Below are 18,245 nucleotides of genomic sequence, written 5' to 3'. Positions count from 1 at the left end.
TACTTTGACCACTTCTTCTCTCGTGCTTTACTGATGAGATGCAATCTAATAAATAGATACAAATATTAATTGTGATTTAAAGCACACGGGAGCTGGTCCTGTAAAGTACGTAATCGGTACCACAACTGCATGTGGAAAGCACTGGTCACTGTGCATGGTGTTTCCAGTCCACAGAGAATGTGAGTCTGTTGCAGTTACACAACCTGTCTCCTTAGCTGAAGCTGTAGATATTTCTGCATTTGGCCTGAGAGGTCCTTGTTCAATCCTCAGTGTTGGCCGAGATGGCAGCCATAGCACATGCTGTTCACTGTCCTTGTCAGCTCATTTGCATTTGAAAGGTGAAACCTGCAAATTCACTCTGACACTTGCTTATGCGCCAACTTCCTCCCAGCAACTGTATGTGAAAGGTCGCAAGACCTGTGCTCTGGGCCTGTCCAAACAGAACTTGGGAGATAGGAAGGGGCATGATGACCCTGATTTTGCTTCTTGATCCATGAGGATAGATATTTCCATTGATGATGATGCATCAAACAAGAAGCCACATGGGCACAGGGCACCACACGTGCACATCAGCTCGTAGGATTTTGACTTATGTGGGGAGAAATGAAGGTGGGGAAAGTAAGTAGAGAGATGGGGACAAAGCAATAAAGCAAAAATAGGCAGAGTAGATCAAAAAAGGAAAAATAATTTAAAGAAATATAAAGGAAGTAGAGTAACAGCCGTGTTAGTCTGTATTCGTAAAAAGAAAAAAGAAAAGGAGTACTTGTGGCACCTTAGAGACTAACCAGTTTATTTGAGCATGAGCTTTCGTGAGCTACAGCTCACTTCATCGGATGCATAGCATATTGTGGAAACTGCAGAAGACATTATATACACACAGAGACCATGAAACAAAACTTCCTCCCACCCCACTGTCCTGCTCGTAACAGCTTATCTAAAGTGATCATCAAGGAGGGCCATTTCCAGCACAAATCCAGGTTTTCTCACCCTTCCCCCCCCCCCAGACACACATACAAACTCACTCTCCTGCTGGTAATAGCCCATCCCTCTTTGAAACCTCTCTTTATAATGCGCATGATAATCAAGGTGGGTCATTTCCAGCACTAATCCAGGTTTTCTCACCACCACCACCCCCACCACCCTATACCGGAAACCTACTGACCGCTATTCCTACCTACATGCCTCCAGCTTTCACCCTGACCACACCACACGATCCATCGTCTACAGCCAAGCTCTGCGATACAACCGCATTTGCTCCAACCCCTCAGACAGAGACAAACACCTACAAGATCTCTATCAAGCATTCTTACAACTACAACACCCACCTGCGGAAGTGAAGAAACAGATTGATAGAGCCAGAAGAGTTCCCAGAAGTCACCTACTACAGGACAGGCCTAACAAAGAAAATAACAGAACGCCACTAGCCGTCACCTTCAGCCCCCAACTAAAACCCCTCCAACGCATTATTAAGGATCTACAACCTATCCTGAAGGATGACCCAACACTCTCACAAATCTTGGGAGAAAGGCCAGTCCTTGCCTACAGACAGCCCCCCAACCTGAAGCGAATACTCACCAACAACCACATACCACACAACAGAACCACTAACCCAGGAACCTATCCTTGCAACAAAGCCCGTTGCCAACTGTGCCCACATATCTATTCAGGGAACACCATCACAGGGCCTAACAACATCAGCCACACTATCAGAGGCTCGTTCACCTGCACATCCACCAATGTGATATATGCCATCATGTGCCAGCAATGCCCCTCTGCCATGTACATTGGTCAAACTGGACAGTCTCTACGTAAAAGAATAAATGGACACAAATCAGATGTTAGGAATTATAACATTCATAAACCAGTCGGAGAACACTTCAATCTCTCTGGTCACGCAATCACAGACATGAGGGTCGCTATCTTAAAGCAAAAAAACTTCAAATCCAGACTCCAGCGAGAAACTGCTGAATTGGAATTCATTTGCAAATTGGATACTATTAATTTGGGCTTGAATAGAGACTGGGAGTGGCTAAGTCATTATGCAAGGTAGCCTATCTCCCCTTGTTTTTTTCCTACAAACCCCCCCCCCCCCCCAAGACGTTCTGGTTAAACTTGGATTATTGCTGTGCACATTGTAAGATGAGCTATTGCCAGCAGGAGAGTAGGTTTGTGTGTGTGGTTTTTGGAGGGGGGTGTGTGTGTGTGGGGGGGGGTGGTGAGAAAACCTGGATTAGTGCTGGAAATGACCCACCTTGATTATCATGCACATTATAAAGAGAGGTTTCAAAGAGGGATGGGCTATTACCAGCAGGAGAGTGAGTTTGTATGTGTGTCTGTGTGTGTGGGGGGGGAAGGGTGAGAAAACCTGGATTTGTGCTGGAAATGGCCCTCCTTGATGATCACTTTAGATAAGCTGTTACGAGCAGGACAGTGGGGTGGGAGGAAGTTTTGTTTCATGGTCTCTGTGTGTATATAATGTCTTCTGCAGTTTCCACAATATGCTATGCATCCGATGAAGTGAGCTGTAGCTCACGAAAGCTCATGCTCAAATAAACTGGTTAGTCTCTAAGGTGCCACAAGTACTCCTTTTCTTTTTTCTTATTATAAAGGAAGTAGGTTTGGAGAAAAGGGTGGACAAATTAACCAACAGGCAAAAGATGGAAAATGAACTTTGATATTCATAAATAAAAGACACATCAGGATCCAGAAGGGAAAGTGGAAAATAAGAAGAGAAAAGGGGGAAAGTCAAGGGAGATAAAGTACTTTATTTAGCAGAAAGTTTTTTATTTAGCAGAAAGTTACAGCATTTTAAAGCTGTGGGTTACTAGTGGTTTCCTAGTGCACACCCAACCAAAGATTTTTCCTTTTTGATGGAGACAAGGTGATACCCCCTCCTAAGGTTTTGACCCTATACCCTCTCCTCATTTTCCTTGGGAAAGCTGACAGGCTCGGACTTGGTGATTCTCTGCCTGACAACTCAGGCCTGTGCTTTCTGTCTCTTTCTCTTTCAGTCTCTTTCTGGCTGCACTGTAGGGTCTCTGCTGCAGTTTTGGTTTGTGTATCCTGAGAGAGCCTGGTCTGACCTTGACATCTTTCAGGCAGGGCTCTGCACCATGACTGCACCTTAGTTAGGCCCTGTGTGTTCCTTCCTTCCTAGCCTGTGTCCTCTCCTTGTGGAAGCTACATAAGCTGCTGACATGATTTGGTGGGAAGTGAATAAAGGAGGTTAGGAAACAGTTTCTCTCTGGCATGGGAAGGAAAGTGAACATGAAATTGCAGTAAACTGATCAGGGAAGTCACACACCCCCTCATCTTGTCAGATGAACTCTGCTCAGTGCTCCAGGCCTAATCCAGACTTGTTCTAGACTCGGACAAAGTTCTCTGTAGGATTTTTGAACCTTGGTATACCTAGGGGGACTGTCAGGATTGGTGGCAAAGATTTTGTAGAACAGCAGTTCAAGACTGAAGTTGAGCAGTTTACCTGAGACTTATTCCAAATTCATGCACATCCCCTTGGCTGAGATATTTTCCATGAACAGGGTTTCTCATGAGACTTCTGGCACTTCCTCGTAGAGCTAGTCACAATTTTTCATTTGATTTTTAAAATAAAATGCCGATTTTTTTTTTTTAAATCCAAATGGGTTTTTCTACAGAAAATGTCAGTAAATTTTGGGAGAGAGGGGGAGAGGGTTGAAAACTATTTTTGTTGTTTTGTTTTGTTTACAGTAACTGAAAATGGGATTTGTGTGTGTGTATATGTGTGCACGGGTTTATATAATTTTATATACTATATGTATCATGTGTAGCTCTGCTTTTTGTGTGTATTTGCAAAGGCACAGCTGAAATGTGCCTTACCCTTGGAATGTAAGGTGGTCAGAGATGTGATGGCTCTTAGCAGTTGGCAGACTCAGCAGAAAGTCCAAGGGCTGAAGTCTGGAGACAAAGGGCCTGTTTCAGAGCCCACTGAAATCGATGGAAATCTTTCCATTCACTTCACTGGGCTTTGGATCAAGTCCTAAATCACTCTTTCACCTGTGCTGGACCTTGGGGGTCACAACTGGAGCACACTGGCAGTGCCGTGGAAGCTTGCACCTGTTCGGCGGGTAAAGGCCCTGGCTCTGGAAAACATGAATTCTATTAAGTATGCTCTGAGGGCTTTTCTACATGAACAATCAGGCCGCAGTAAACTGGGAAGCGAACCTACCCTGCACTAGCCTGCTATGCGCTAACTGCCTGTGTGCAGACTGCTGATGTACGGTCACAGTTTGTTGGAGTGCTTTGAGCTAGTGCTCTTTGAAATGGGACTGATTGTTCATGTCAGTGCCCTAGATATACTTCATACTGCCTCAGTGCAGGAGAATGGACTAGCTACCTTATGGGGTCTGCCAGCGCACATTTGTATAACTCTATTATTCTATATAGTCCCATTTACTTTAAGGGGTTTTAAGTATATGCTTAAAATTAAGCACATGCCTAAATACTTCCCTGAATCAGTTCCAAAGCGAGTTTCCAGGGCTTTCAACTCATCATCTTTCAACAGCATGAAATTCATTAAAATTTCCTATATCAATTATATCTGGCTAATGTATCTAATCAATTTATCTCTTAGGTGAAGCTGTGTATTCCACTAATCCTAAAACTATGACTTCATATCTTGCTTATTATTTTTTACGTTAAATGATATACAGTATAAAATGTGCTCTGAAGTAGATTTAACAGCAGACATATTAATTCAGTAACAAAACCATTGTGTTCAGAGACTAAATATTAGTGCAAATGAGAAAATATTACCTCCATAATTCTAATGTCTGTGTGTTCAGGAATTATGGATACACTTAACTTTAAAGGTTAACTTAATGTTGTTTGTTCAACAAGTACCATTAGATAAATACCTGTTTAGGAAACAAATTAAGTGCAAATTGGGTTTATCTTAACTGCAAAGCGCTATGGTGCAGGCAACCAGAGCACTCACCTGGCTGAGAACTTTCATGCTTTATTTTTGTTTTCTACAGAAGAAAACTCAATGGGATGGTCATTGAGCTATTCCACCTGAGTGAGAGGACCAGGTCTGGGAATATTTTTTTAAAAAGTGTTTATTTTCTAATTTAGGCACATGAGCAAACAGTACTGGAAATTATTAAATTATAGTTCTGCCCATATAATTAACTACAAGACCCAAATTTTCTAAAGTAACTAGTGATTCAAGGTATCTCGATTTTTGGATGTCCAAATTGAGACGCCTTACTGATTTTCAGAAAGGGCATAACTTCCTATCTGTCTTAAGTAACTTATCTTATTCTCAGCAATGTAATATATGCATGCCTCACGATCTTCAAAAAGAAAAGGAGTACTTGTGGCACCTTAGAGACTAACAAATTTATTTGAGCATAAGCTTTTGTGAGCGAGCTTATGCTCAAATAAATTTGTTAGTCTCTAAGGTGCCACAAGTACTCCTTTTCTTTTTGCGGATACTGACTAACACGGCTGCTACTCTCAAACCTGTCACAATCTTTAGTGTATGTATCCACACAACACCCCTGTTAGGTAGAAAAGTGCTATTATCCCCTTTTCACAGATGGGGGAACTGATGCACAGAGAGATTAGGTGGCCTGTCCAAGATCACACAGGAAGTCTATGGCAGGGAAGGGACTTGAAGGTGGATCTCCCAAGTCTACCACCCTGACCATTTTGCAGAATCAAGTTTGGGTAATGTACGAAAAGAGGAAAAGAGAGAGCATGGATTTACAACGTGGATGTGGATATTCAACATGTGGCTATTCAACAAGGTTCATAAGAATGGCCATACGGGGTCAGACAAAAGATCCAGCCAGCCCAGTATCCTGTCTGCCGACAGTGGCCAATGCCAGGTGCCCCAGAGGGAGTGAACCTAACAGGTTATGATCAAGTGATCTCTCTCCTGCCATCCAGCTCCACCCTCTGACAAAAAGAGGCTAGGGACACCATTCCTTACCCAGCCTGGCTAATAGCCATTAATGGACTTAACCTCCATGAGTTTATCTAGTTCTCTTTTAAACCCTGTTATAGTCCTAGCCTTCACAACCTCCTCAGGCAAGGAGTTCCACAGGTTGACTGTGCGCTGTGTGAAGAAGAAATTCCTTTTATTTGTTTTAAACCTGCTGCCCGTTAATTTCATTTGGTGGCCCCTAGTTCTTATATTATGGGAACAAGTAAATAACTTTTCCTTATTCACTTTCTCCACACCACTCATGATTTTATAGACCTCTATCATATCCCCCCTTTGTCTCCTCTTTTCTAAGATGAAAAGTCCAAGCCTCTTTAATCTCTCCTCATATGGGACCCATTCCAAACCCCTAATCATTTTAGTTGCCCTTCTCTGCCAGTATATCTTTTTTGAGATGAGGAGACCACATCAGTATGCAGTATTCAAGATGGGGGCATATCATGGATTTATATAAGGGCAATAAGAGATTCTCCGTCTTATTCTCTATCTCTTTTTTTTAATGATTCCTAACATCCCGTTTGCTTTTTTGACTGCCGCTGCACACTGCGTGGATGTCTTCAGAGAACTATCCACGATGACTCCAAGATCTCTTTCCTGATTAGTTGTAGCTAAATTAGCCCCCATCATATTGTATGTATAGTTGGGGTTATTTTTTCCAATGTGCATTACTTTACATTTATCCACGTTAAATTGCATTTGCCATTTTGTTGCCCAATCACTTAGTTTTGTGAGATCTTTTTGAAGTTCCAAACTTTCTCACCTTGCTGTTCAGCCCTTTCTCCAGATCATTCATGAATAAGTTGAATAGGACTGGTCCTAGGACTGACCCTTGGGAAACACCACTTGGTACCCCTCTCCATTCTGAAAATGTACCATTTATTCCTACCCTTTGTTCCCTGTCTTTTAACCGGTTCTTAATCCATGAAAGGATCTTCCCTCTTATCTCATGACAACTTAATTTACTTAAGAGCCTTTGGTGAGGGACCTTGTCAAAGGCTTTCTGGAAATCTAAGTACACTATGTCCACTGGATTCCCCCTTGTCCACATGTTTGTTGACCCCTTCAAAGAACTCTAGTAGATTAGTAAGACATGATTTCCCTTTACAGAAACCATGTTGACTTTTGCCCGACAATTTATGTTCTTCTATGTGTCTGACATTTTATTCTTAACTATTGTTTCAACTAATTTGCCCAGTACTGACGTTAGACTTACCGGTCTGTAGTTGCCGGGATCACCTCTAGAGCCCTTTTAAAATATTGGTGTTACATTAGCTGTCTTCCAGTCATTGGGTACAGAGGCTGAGTTAAAGGACAGATTACAAACCATAGTTAATAGTTCCGCAATTTCACATTTGAGTTCTTTCAGAACTCTTGGGTGAATGCCATCTGGTCCCAGTGACTTGTTACTGTTAAGTTTCTCAATTAATTCCAAAACCTCCTCTAATGACACTTCAATCTATGACAATTCCTCAGATTTGTCACCTACAAAGGATGGCTCAGGTTTGGGAATCTCCCTAACATCCTCAGCCGTGAAGACTGAAGCAAAGAATTCTTTTAGTTTCTCTGCAATGACTTTATTGTCTTTAAGTGCTCCTTTTGTATCTCGATGGTCCAGGGGCACCACTGGTTGTTTAGCAGGCTTCCTGCTTCTGATGTCCTTAAAAACATTTTGTTATTACCTTTTGAGTTTTTGGCTAGCTGTTCTTCAAACTCCTTTTTGGCTTTTCTTGTTACGTTTTTACACTTAATTTGGCAGTGTTTATGCTCCTTTCTATTTACCTCACTAGGATTTGACTTCCACTTTTTAAAATATACCTTTTTATCTCTCACTGCTTCTTTTACATGGCTATTAAGCCACGGTGGCTTTTTTTTTCCCCCTGTGTTTTTTAATTTCCAATCCAAAGCCCACTAAAGCCAATGAAAACACTCTCATTGAGTTCAGTGGGCACCAGATCAGGCCCTAAAACATGGACAAGTGATAGCTGATGAAGGTGAAGATTTAGTTTTGTATTTTTGTGGGCTGTGTGAAAAAACAAACTTTTCACTTTTACTGCAGTGCTCCCTACTTCCTCACATCAGCTCTTACCAAGGGCATCTCCTTATCTAAACATCATTGGGAGTGACTGATTATTAATTATGTTAATTAACGGCACCCTGCTGTAGAAAGAGTAAGCCCACATTGAATTCTAGCCTTTGAAAGAATTTTCAAATAAGTCTTTTCTCATTAGACCGGTAGCACTAGCATCATACGCTTTTCATCACAGCACTTTACACGTTAGGTATTTCACTCGCTTGGCAGCTCTCTGAGGTAGGTAAGCAAAACTATTGGCCCAGGTTTTACATTCTGTTTTAGCAGTTCTTTGCCGAGGAAAATTCCAGTTCAACAGAGTTATGCCCCCATAAAATCTGTGCAGCTTCCGAATTCTGCCGTCCATTCCTATTCATCAAAGTTCGACCACATGCTTAAGTGCTTTGTTGAATAGGGGTGAACTTAAATATGTGCTTACGTGCTCTCATGAACTGGGGCCCAACTCAGTGGAGAATCAGGCTCACTACTGAGCATTCAAGAGAAAACTGAACAAGCATGAAGCCCTGAGAAACATACGTTTAATGCTGCTCCAGAATTTCATTTGGTGTCAGGTACGCTCAGCTTTGTTCTGCTTATTTTAGTGCAGTTGTTATTCAGCCATGAGGATGTCGAGCCATTAACCTCTCCAATGTTAATTTCACTTTGAAAGGGAAGATTTGCATTCCTAAATTTCTCCCACTGAATCTTTTATGTTAATCCCTCAGATACAGGTTTATGTAAATTTTGCTTGTAATGGAATGTTTGTTTCAAGTGGGCGGCTGTTAAGACAGCAATGTTTAGACCATTTAGTGGGAAGATCTACAGAGGTGAAGACTTCAGAAGTTAATACCAGCTAATTAATACAGCCCATTAGCTGAAAACCTTTCTGAACACTTAGTGCTTCTAGCATAATACGTTTTTGGCTGATAGAGTCAAAGCTTACTTCGAAGAACAGATAGCACCTCATTCATTGACTTAATCAACTATTTGCAACACTTCAGGGACTGTATTTGGCCTCATACAAAAACATTTAAAATGAAGTTAGATTATCCCTTCTGAGTACAAAGATTTACTGAAAAAAAGTTGTCGTCTATAAATCTCAGTGACATCGGAGTATATTTCATTGTAAGGTACATTTATTTCCCTATATTAATAAACTATCAGTTTAAACGAAAATAAATATTATTGGACAGTACAACTTTTAGAAAAGGAAATAATTCGTTTAGAAATGATTGCTGACAGATATGTACTGGCGCATGGTCATGGACAAATATCTCATCATCTTTCATTCAATGTCTCTGTCTCACGCAGTCTACTGGACTGGGCTGTCCTAGAGTGTAATAATGAAAGAGTACACTTAGCCAAAGACTGAATGGATATTATGATTCATCATAAAAGAAAGAAGCACTTTCTGTATCTGTTGTACTCCTACCTAAGCAACTGTTTGTCTGCATTACAATTTGCTATGTTCCAAAGCCAAATTTAGAAACTTTGGTAGCCTAAATTGCAGCGATTACTGGCGGCAGAGTGGTACAACAAATAGAACATAGGCCTAGCGGCTAGGATATAAAAATTTTGTTCTTGCCTTTGTCATTGATTTCCTCTCAAGTATCCGCTCTGTGCCTCAGTTTACTCACCTGCCCAGTGAGACTAACATCATATTTGTCTTCCTTTGTAAAGGGCTCTGAAATCCTCAGATGCAAACTGTTGTAGAAATGTTAGGTACTATTGTGTGTATTACAGTATTTATAGTAACCTGTTTTTGCGCTCTGAATGATTAAATTGTAGTTTATTCTTTGTTTTGCAGTAGCAATCTAGAGGCCTGTAACCAGGGTGCTGAGTCAGAAGCTGACTCAGCACTGTCACTCAAATCCCTAGCAATATAGGTTAATTGGGGCCTAATTAGAGAATCAATTAACAAGTGGAGCTACAGCTGAAGTGCTAATTAGAGGGGGAGGCAACCCCAGGAGCTGGGAACATATGAACGGAGAGGAAGGAAGCCCTAGAAAGGGGGAAGCAGAGGGCCAGAAGAAAGGCAGTAATGGCTGCTAGTACTGCTCCCTTCCTCGAGAAGCAAGTCGGCGATATGGCTGGGACTTGTAAATATCTAAAGAGCACCACAGGACACGGGCCGGCTGGAACAGTATAATAAAGCATGGTGGGAGAAGGAGACCTAGAGTGGGTGTGGCCTGTACTTAAGGTGAGAAAGACCCCAACTGAGATAGGTGTTCCATTGAACTTGGCACTGTACGGACATCTCTGCCCCAAAAAGTTTACAGTCTGAGAGGAGGTAGGAAGTAGCATTTTCCCCATTTTACAGCGTGGGAACTGTTGTGTAAAGTAGATTAAGTGACTTGTGGAAGGCTATGGCAGAAGCCAGCAACGGAACCTAATTCTCCTGTGTCCCAGTCTGCTGCCTTAACCATAAATCTTTCCTTACTCTTTTAATGAAGCGAGATATTCGTTATTCTGGAGACTGGATTTAATATGTTTATCAATTCCTTGTATGGGAATTTAGATCAAGTTCCCATCTGGTGCTTAAATAGAAAATCTGATAGCTTCAACTTGTTTTAAAATGACCAATTTCCTCAACACTCTTCAGCATTACGCATAATAAGGTCTGATCCTGCCAAATTTTCCTTGTACATGAACAGTCCTACAACTAGTCACCTCAGTAGGGACTGCCCATATGACTGACAGTTTACACAATCAGGCCCATTCTCTGAAAAGTACTTATAAGCCTTATTCTCATTTGCACGGAGGTCTCTTCATACCACTCGGTCAGTGTAAAGAAGCCTCGGAATGGGAATAAATGTAAGCTAACGCAGCAGTGTAAAGGGATCCTAGTGTAAATGAAAATCAGCCCCTTATGTCTTTCTTGAAATACAACACAGAGATCATATCTTCCATGAAATGAAGGGACATTCCAGTTTGTGGCAGACCGTCCTCTGAAGGCTTGAAGTTTGACTTTGATTTGGAAAAGCACTCAAACATTCGGATGCTCCTCCAAACTCTTCGTATGGACTGCAAAACTCCCCAAAGCGAACTTTCCTGGGAGATTTTTGGCACTTCTATATTCAGTCTTGGCAGGAGATACCTTAAGAATAGCTTTTCGTGCAGTATTCTGACACATCTGTTTCCAGGGCTAGTTCCGCTGGTTGGTGTTTTGGATCCTGTCTAAAAGAAAGCAGATACGTTCAAAGTCCTGCTACGAAGGGGTGGGTTTGCAGTCAGACAGGGCATGGCAAGTTAGTGCCACGGGTAAAGGAAAAGACTATCCATTTCAAGAGATCATTGCTCTCTCCTTCAAGAAATAAGTCTTTATGCTGGAGATATTTGAACCAATGATCTACACTGTTGTACCACTGCGGCTAAGTCAGTGTAGCTACATCCTTGCAAAACTCCTCCGTTTAGACAAGCTCTCAGTGGGATCTCAGGAATGTGCAAAACTGTTTCTTTAACTGGCATTGTTCCTGTCAGCTGAAGAGAGAAAACACCTTGAATTGATCAAGGGATGGTTTGGAAAAGTACTGAGAACTGGCTGATAAGGAAAACACATTAAAATGCCACTTAGGGATATTATTGTGATTCTGATTCTTTTAACTCTTGTTTGGAGAAGGGGGAATAAACAATGATGTACACAGGGGGATCCAGGTGGTTAATGTACTGTATATTATTACTGTAAAGCACAGGACCTCAATCACAAAGATCTACCGAAAACGAGCAGTCCTTGGCTTTTATTGTATCATAAAGACCCACCTTAAAAGCGATGGACAAATTCAAACACTGTTGTAAAATGGTGCAAATCCCAGTTCAAATGAGAATTGTATCTGCTGACCCCAGGGCTCAATTTGGTACATAAGTGATCTCGGCTGTGCCTTCAAAGTCTTCTGAGTGGCTAGATTTTTGCACTGGTGCATTTAAGATGAAAAAGTTCTCAGTTGAATAACAACTGGGAGTGTCTTGGAGTCCCTCCAGCATTCTGTAGAGGAAAAGGACAAAACTACTACCTATTAGATTTGAATGCAGGAGGAACTCGTTGTGATGGGATCCCCCGGGGGGGGCAACCTGGAATTGGGCTACCACGGTGCCCCCTTAACTCTCCAGCCTGTGCTGTCTCTCACAATGCTTTGCTAGCGACAAGCAGCTGTGACCACAATGCTTTGCTAGTGACCAGGTGCGGTTATCACTCTGCACAACAGCATGTGGAGCCCCACACGCAGCTGGATTGCATGAATGCTCCCAGAGCCACTCCGAGAAAGGCACCAGCCAATTCCCCCCAGCTCCACAGCCTTGCACCCCAGAACTGCACCATCTTGCTCTGGTCAGAAGCCTGACCACTGCACGTTTATTACGCAGTCTTCCCCTCCCTCAGTGTGGAGAGGACGTGCACCAGCCTTTTTAAACTGAGATTTCTCAAGCACTTCAAGCAAAATACACTGTTTTAGGTAAAGTATAAAACAAATTTATGAACTGGAGAAAGATAGATTTTAAGTGATTATAAGTGGTAGGCATAAAAAGTCAGAGATAGTTACCAAAGAAAATAAAAGATAAGCGCACGTTCTAAATCTTAAACCTTATTACACTAGGCAGTATTTAGATCAAGCAATGTTCTCACCTCACTGGATGTTACAGGTCTCAATACACAGGCCTGGACCAGTCTGCTCAGTTGAAGTTTTCATCTTCTCAGCGTTCTTGTTCTACCTTCCAGCGTAGGTGGGGGAGGAGAAAGGCCAAGACATGTTGCCACTGTACCCCTTTTTATATCCTTAGTCCATGTGCCTAGAAGACAGTTGCCCAGACATGTCCTGGCAGGCTTTGTTGAGTCACTGGTTTGAGCAGTCCCCCTGGTGTTGTCTTGGGCAACTGAGTCATAGAATGCATCCGATGAAGTGAGCTGTAGCTCACGAAAGCTTTATGCTCAAATAAATTTGTTAGTCTCTAAAGTGCCACAAGTCCTCCTTTTCTTTTTGAGTCATAGAGTTGAGCAGTCCCAATTGTGTGGTGCTTGGGCAGCCCTCATTGAATTGTAAATCCCTTGATTACAACTCTTCTGCTGATTAATGGTCATTGAACACCCTCCTGGGTGGGGGTCCTTTGTATGTCCCTAGCAAATGTACAGCATATTTCAGTAACAACCATACAACAGAATCTCATAACATCATACACACTAACGTTACACATATTTTGACAGAACATGTGGTTTTGGCAGATCATGACCTTTCATATGATATCTGACATGGCATATTTGTATGAAATATCACATTAATATATGAATGATGAATAAAGGGGTACAGGGTGCTATTCTGAGGTACAATGTGTCATATTCATTCTACCACAATAAAAGTTATAATTAGCATTAATAGCTCTGAGATGCACTGCATTTTCATACCTGTCTGGAAGAAGTATACCATGCAATGAAAAGTCATGATGAACTGGCTCTGTGCTCTTCATTTAAAGCTTGGAAGGGACTATAAAGAAGTATTTGTTACAAGATAACATATCTCCAGCTGTGGTGAGTTTAGCTTTAGCACGACCGGAATAAACTGTAACTTGTATTTCCTGTAGATTCTCCCCCATCCCCATGGAGCAGGCTTTTTTCAATTTGATCAGCTCATCTCCTGCAGATTATTAAATTACTTGCAAAGGCAGAGAGGAAAAGATTTGTATCTAATGTTTTGCTATTAATTATATTAGTTTTTAGGATTAACGTTTAAAAGTATGGGGTATTTTTAAAATTCTTTGTTTGTTATGCCAGTGTATGGAAAGATGCTTACGAAGGAATTCAAATAAAAGGGAGAGAGGGGATCCAGAATAGGCCTTGGGATCCAGAGATCCAGGATTAGGATCCAGGATAGATGGGTCTATGCAGCACTTGAGCGCTCTACACAGTTTTGCGTTCCGTCCACAAATAGTCCCATTGACTACAATGGAACTCAAATAGTCTTGTTTATTCTAGTAAGAATTAAGCATAAGTGCTACCCACTAAGTGTAAGGGCTGCAGAACTAGACCTCTATGAAAGGGATTCAGAGAGACTCTGAAAAGTGTTTTAACGTTGTTATTTTTTAACATCTATATTGTGATACTGCCAAGCGGTCGACCTATCCAAGGGCCCATTCTCCTTGGTGCTGTACAAACACCTAGTTAAGCAGATCATTCACATGTTTCTCTCTTTTTGTCTCTGTTTTTTTTTCTGATGCAGGTGCCTCACCCCATGAAGACCTTGCCCTATTACAGCTATGACCAACCAGTGATCGGATACTGCCAGGCCCACAAGCCTCTCCATGTAAATAAGGCGTACGACACCATCTCCCGGGTGGAGCAGGTTGAGACCACCAACCTGGACCTCAGTCGAGACCACAGCTTCATAGCTACAATTGCGCGCTCAGCCGCGCCAGCCATTTACATTGAGAGAATACCAAACTAATCATGGAGACCGCTTCTTCGGGAATGGGTGGGAGTAGGGAATTCTTTTGAGGGACTTCCATCTCAGAAGAGAACAGGACAAGAAAAAAAACAAATAAAATCTACCATTCCAGTTGCAAATGTTCCACCACAAACAAAAGGAAAAGGGATAAAGAAAAGTGTGGAATTTCTGTCTTGCAATTCAGCGCTGAGAACTTGAAGATTTTCTTTGCTTTAAAACTTTCAAACAGACTCCTTGTTGTAAATATTAAAGAGAGATTGTCAAGTTCTTATTAAAAATAGATTCACTCTAGCTACATAAAGGGATGGATTAAGAGTTCTGTTTGTATATTTGATTTTTCTACGTTGCACGGTTCTTGAGAAGGAGAACCACAGGTAAAAACGAGGTGGGAGGTTGCAAGGTGGGTCAGTCATAGCTTCTTTATTAAGTGTTTGTTACTCTTAAAGGCTTTGTTTAAATTGATTTTTCTTTTCTTTTTTAAATCAAACAACAAAACGATGGCTATTTTATTTTACTTTTCGGGGGGAGGGGTCAAGTGCTAATACTTTGAACTCCAAACATGGGCATTACAGCTTGTGTTGAACCAAAAGGACGTTGGCAATTGATGCAGCAGAACAAAGGAAGAAAGAAAAACAAACAAAAACCTTGGGTGCATGTACATTTTAAGACCCATGCTGTGCACTATGGAGGGTGCTTTGGATTTTTTACTATCTTCATCGTGCTTCATTGTCAACATTATAATTACCATTTGGGCTCTAAAAATGGGGAAACCTGATGGAATATCAGTTCACACATTTACAATCCAGAGATGTCATAGGCAAAAAATAATGGACTTTTGGGTACCCAAATGGATACAATGTGCCCAAAATGGATTGGAAGGAAATGCATAAAGCAGGAGCATTTCAATGAAACTCAATAGCCGACACAATTTCTAAAACACAGGAGAATGTGTAGCATTCGTTTTGTTTTGTTTTTTTAATTAATTATTATGATGAGTTAGCTTTTGTGTAGATTTTATCAATAAAAGGACAAAAAAAGCGGTGGAAAAAAATAAATATATTATTTTGTGGTTGGGATACCACAGCCAAGATAATGTTTGAATGGTTTCTCTAGATGTGTTACATGGTAACTCGGCTGATTTTAAGGGAAGAATCACCAAAGCCTCCTGTCACCTTTTGGAAAAGAGTTACAAGAATGATTTGAAGTCTGGAAAACCTGAGGCTAAAGAAGCTCAGTCTATTTAGTTTATCTACGACAAAGTTAAAAGGTGATTTTTATCAGAGTCTAGAAGCATCTACATGGGGAGAAGGTTTCTTTAATCTAGCAGGCAAGATCCAATAGCTGCAAGGAGAAGCTAAACAAATTCAAACTAGAAATAAGATGCACATTTTTAACAGTGAGTGTGATTAACCCTGGGAACGACTTAGGCTGGGGTGGATTCTCCATCACTAGAAGTCTTGAGATCAAGATTGGGCATCTTTCTAAAAGGACATGTACTAGTCCAGCCTTAAATTGTGGGATTGATGCAGGAGGTACTTGGTGAAATGCTGTGGCCCACGTCATGCCAGACTCGAGGACCCTAATGGTCCCTTCTGACCTTTCAGCCAACTCATTGTTCTGGAATGGAATGAGGAGTCTGTGCTATCATTATTAATTATCGTTTATGCTTTCAATGTGCTAGGCGGCTTCTAGACATTCAAGAAAGGATGACTCCCTGCTCTGAAGAGCTTTCAGTCTTGGGACAGACAGACAGAGGTTAGTGGAAAGTGAATAGGGAAATGTACAAGTCAGCTCATTTCACTGTAAACAGCATGCCAGAAGTGGGTGTCTGAGAAGGACATAAAGGAGGATAGAATAAGAGGCTTGAAGAGGTTGCAGCATGCATAGGGGACAGCATGGTAAAAGGTATATTGTTCATGCTGATAACCCACAGGCTACAATAATCAGAGTGAAATTTAGTCCTATGTCGAGGGACGGCACTAGGGTGGTGCACCATTTAAGCGTTCAAAATCAGGCTTAAAGCTCTAGTCCAAAGCCCACTGAAGTCATTGGAAAGACTGGGAATGAGCGACAGGGGATAGATCATTTGACGGTTACCTGTTCTATTCATTCCCTCTGGGACACCTGGCATTGGCCACTGTCAGAAGACACAATAATAGGCTAGATGGACCTTTGGTTGACCCAGTATGGCCATTCTTATGTTCTTGTGGACTCCCATTGACTTCAGTGGACTTCGGATCTGGCCCTAAGAGGGATTCAAGGAGCAAATTGGCTGCATATTGGCTTTTTTGCACAGGAGTAAATTTCAGTAAGCTGCAAAACAGAACTCCCATAGACTTCAGTGGGAATAAACTCAGACCCATTACTGACAAATGGATTGTAAGAAATCCATGGCTGCTAACTATGACTTAATGGTTGTCACTGTTCTTATTGCTGTGGTACTTGGAAGTTTGTGGCAACAGTTGAAATAGAGCTCTCTTCCCACTACTCCTAAAACAAAAGGAAAATCTCTCAGGGCCTATGCCACACAGTTGTGTAATTCTGCTTCAGTCCAGTACACAGCAGGGGTGTATCTGCCAACCTGCTCCTAGCAATATCAGAGACAGAATAAGGTGTCCTTTTCTTTATTCAATAACTAATGAATCCAGTATTGCCAATTCCTAGCATATGTTATGTTTTCTTCAAGCCCCAGCTCCAGGAGTCATATGTATACCAGAGAATCTCTGCTTACTTTTTTCTTTTTTTTTTTAATTAAAGTTTCTATCCTTCATGGTTGCAAAGAAAAGCTTGAACATGTGACTCTGGTGAACACTACAAGTTCAAAAAAGAGAAAGTAAATAAAAATAACCCAAAGGACGATGAGCGTGTTTTTGTTTGTTTGTTAAATCTTTTAATTTTCAAGCAATCAAATAATTTGGAGGTGGGGGCTCATAATTTTTTAATGGAATTTTGGCAGCACATCAACATCTTGTGAATTTTGCCATATTTCATACTCTAGCCGCATGGAAAGCTGCTCACAACTGATGTGAATTTCTGCTGACACTAATGATTCTGCTGCTCCAGGACAAGCAGCTAACATCTGCCTATACAGCTTGCAGTCACCATGCAAGCAGATACTGACCAAACGTTTTATTGCCTATAACGTTTTACTTTTGCCTCTTCTACATGTGTGCTGGAGTCCTGCTGACTTGCTTTGTACTTTCTTTCTTCCTGGGCATATCCTGAAGATTAATCGGTGAATATTTGTAGAGAATGTTGTGGACACAGAGTTCTATTAAATTTTAAATGCTGAGTGTAACAGAGCTAAAATCAGTGTTGCCAACTCCTTTGCTCTAATCATTAATTTCATGATCTTTTATATTTTCCTTAAAGCCTCATCTCCTGGAGTCATGTGAATACAGTATAATGACAGCTTTCATCCTAAAAATATGTAAGTTTCTAGCATTCATGGTTGCAGGGAAGAGCTTGAAAATGTGATCTAAGCACATTCTCAAGACTCAAAAACCCAGTAAAAGGAACCCTCATTTTTAAATTAATTCTTGTGATTTTTTTCCCAGCCAGTCTCATGATTTTTTTTTTTTTTTTTTGGCATCTTACACGTGCGTTTCGGGTGCTTGTGCAGCAAACTTTCCCTGGGCGAAATCCTGTCAAGAGCGTGAGCACCAACCTCAGGCTAGATTGTTAAGAACCAGAACACAATCCCCAAATTGGTTGAGAGTTCTATACTTAGATTTCACCAACTAATTATCAAATGTAAACTCCCTCA

The 18,245-nt window shown here is 41.3% G+C and overlaps 1 protein-coding gene across 5 annotated transcripts in view; it reads left to right on the top strand.

Moving 5' to 3' along the window:
• The window catches only part of LRRTM4 (leucine rich repeat transmembrane neuronal 4), a 977,774-nt gene extending 959,804 nt beyond the window's left edge, over positions 1-17,970 (top strand). For 4 of the 5 annotated variants that reach the window (XM_074940079.1, XM_074940082.1, XM_074940081.1 and 1 more), the window contains one exon: positions 14,255-17,970. In XM_074940079.1, the coding sequence (XP_074796180.1) occupies positions 14,255-14,479 (225 nt within the window). In that variant the 3' untranslated portion in view covers positions 14,480-17,970. The remainder of the gene's footprint in view (positions 1-14,254) is intronic. The other variant, XM_074940083.1, reaches the window with a different exon arrangement.
• Positions 17,971-18,245: the final 275 nt, after the last annotated feature.

The sequence above is a fragment of the Natator depressus genome, chromosome 26 (assembly GCF_965152275.1).
Source record: "Natator depressus isolate rNatDep1 chromosome 26, rNatDep2.hap1, whole genome shotgun sequence".
Lineage (NCBI taxonomy): Eukaryota > Metazoa > Chordata > Testudines > Cheloniidae > Natator > Natator depressus.
Note: the sequence above shows the minus strand (reverse complement) of the source record. Positions and strands in the feature narration are given on the sequence as shown.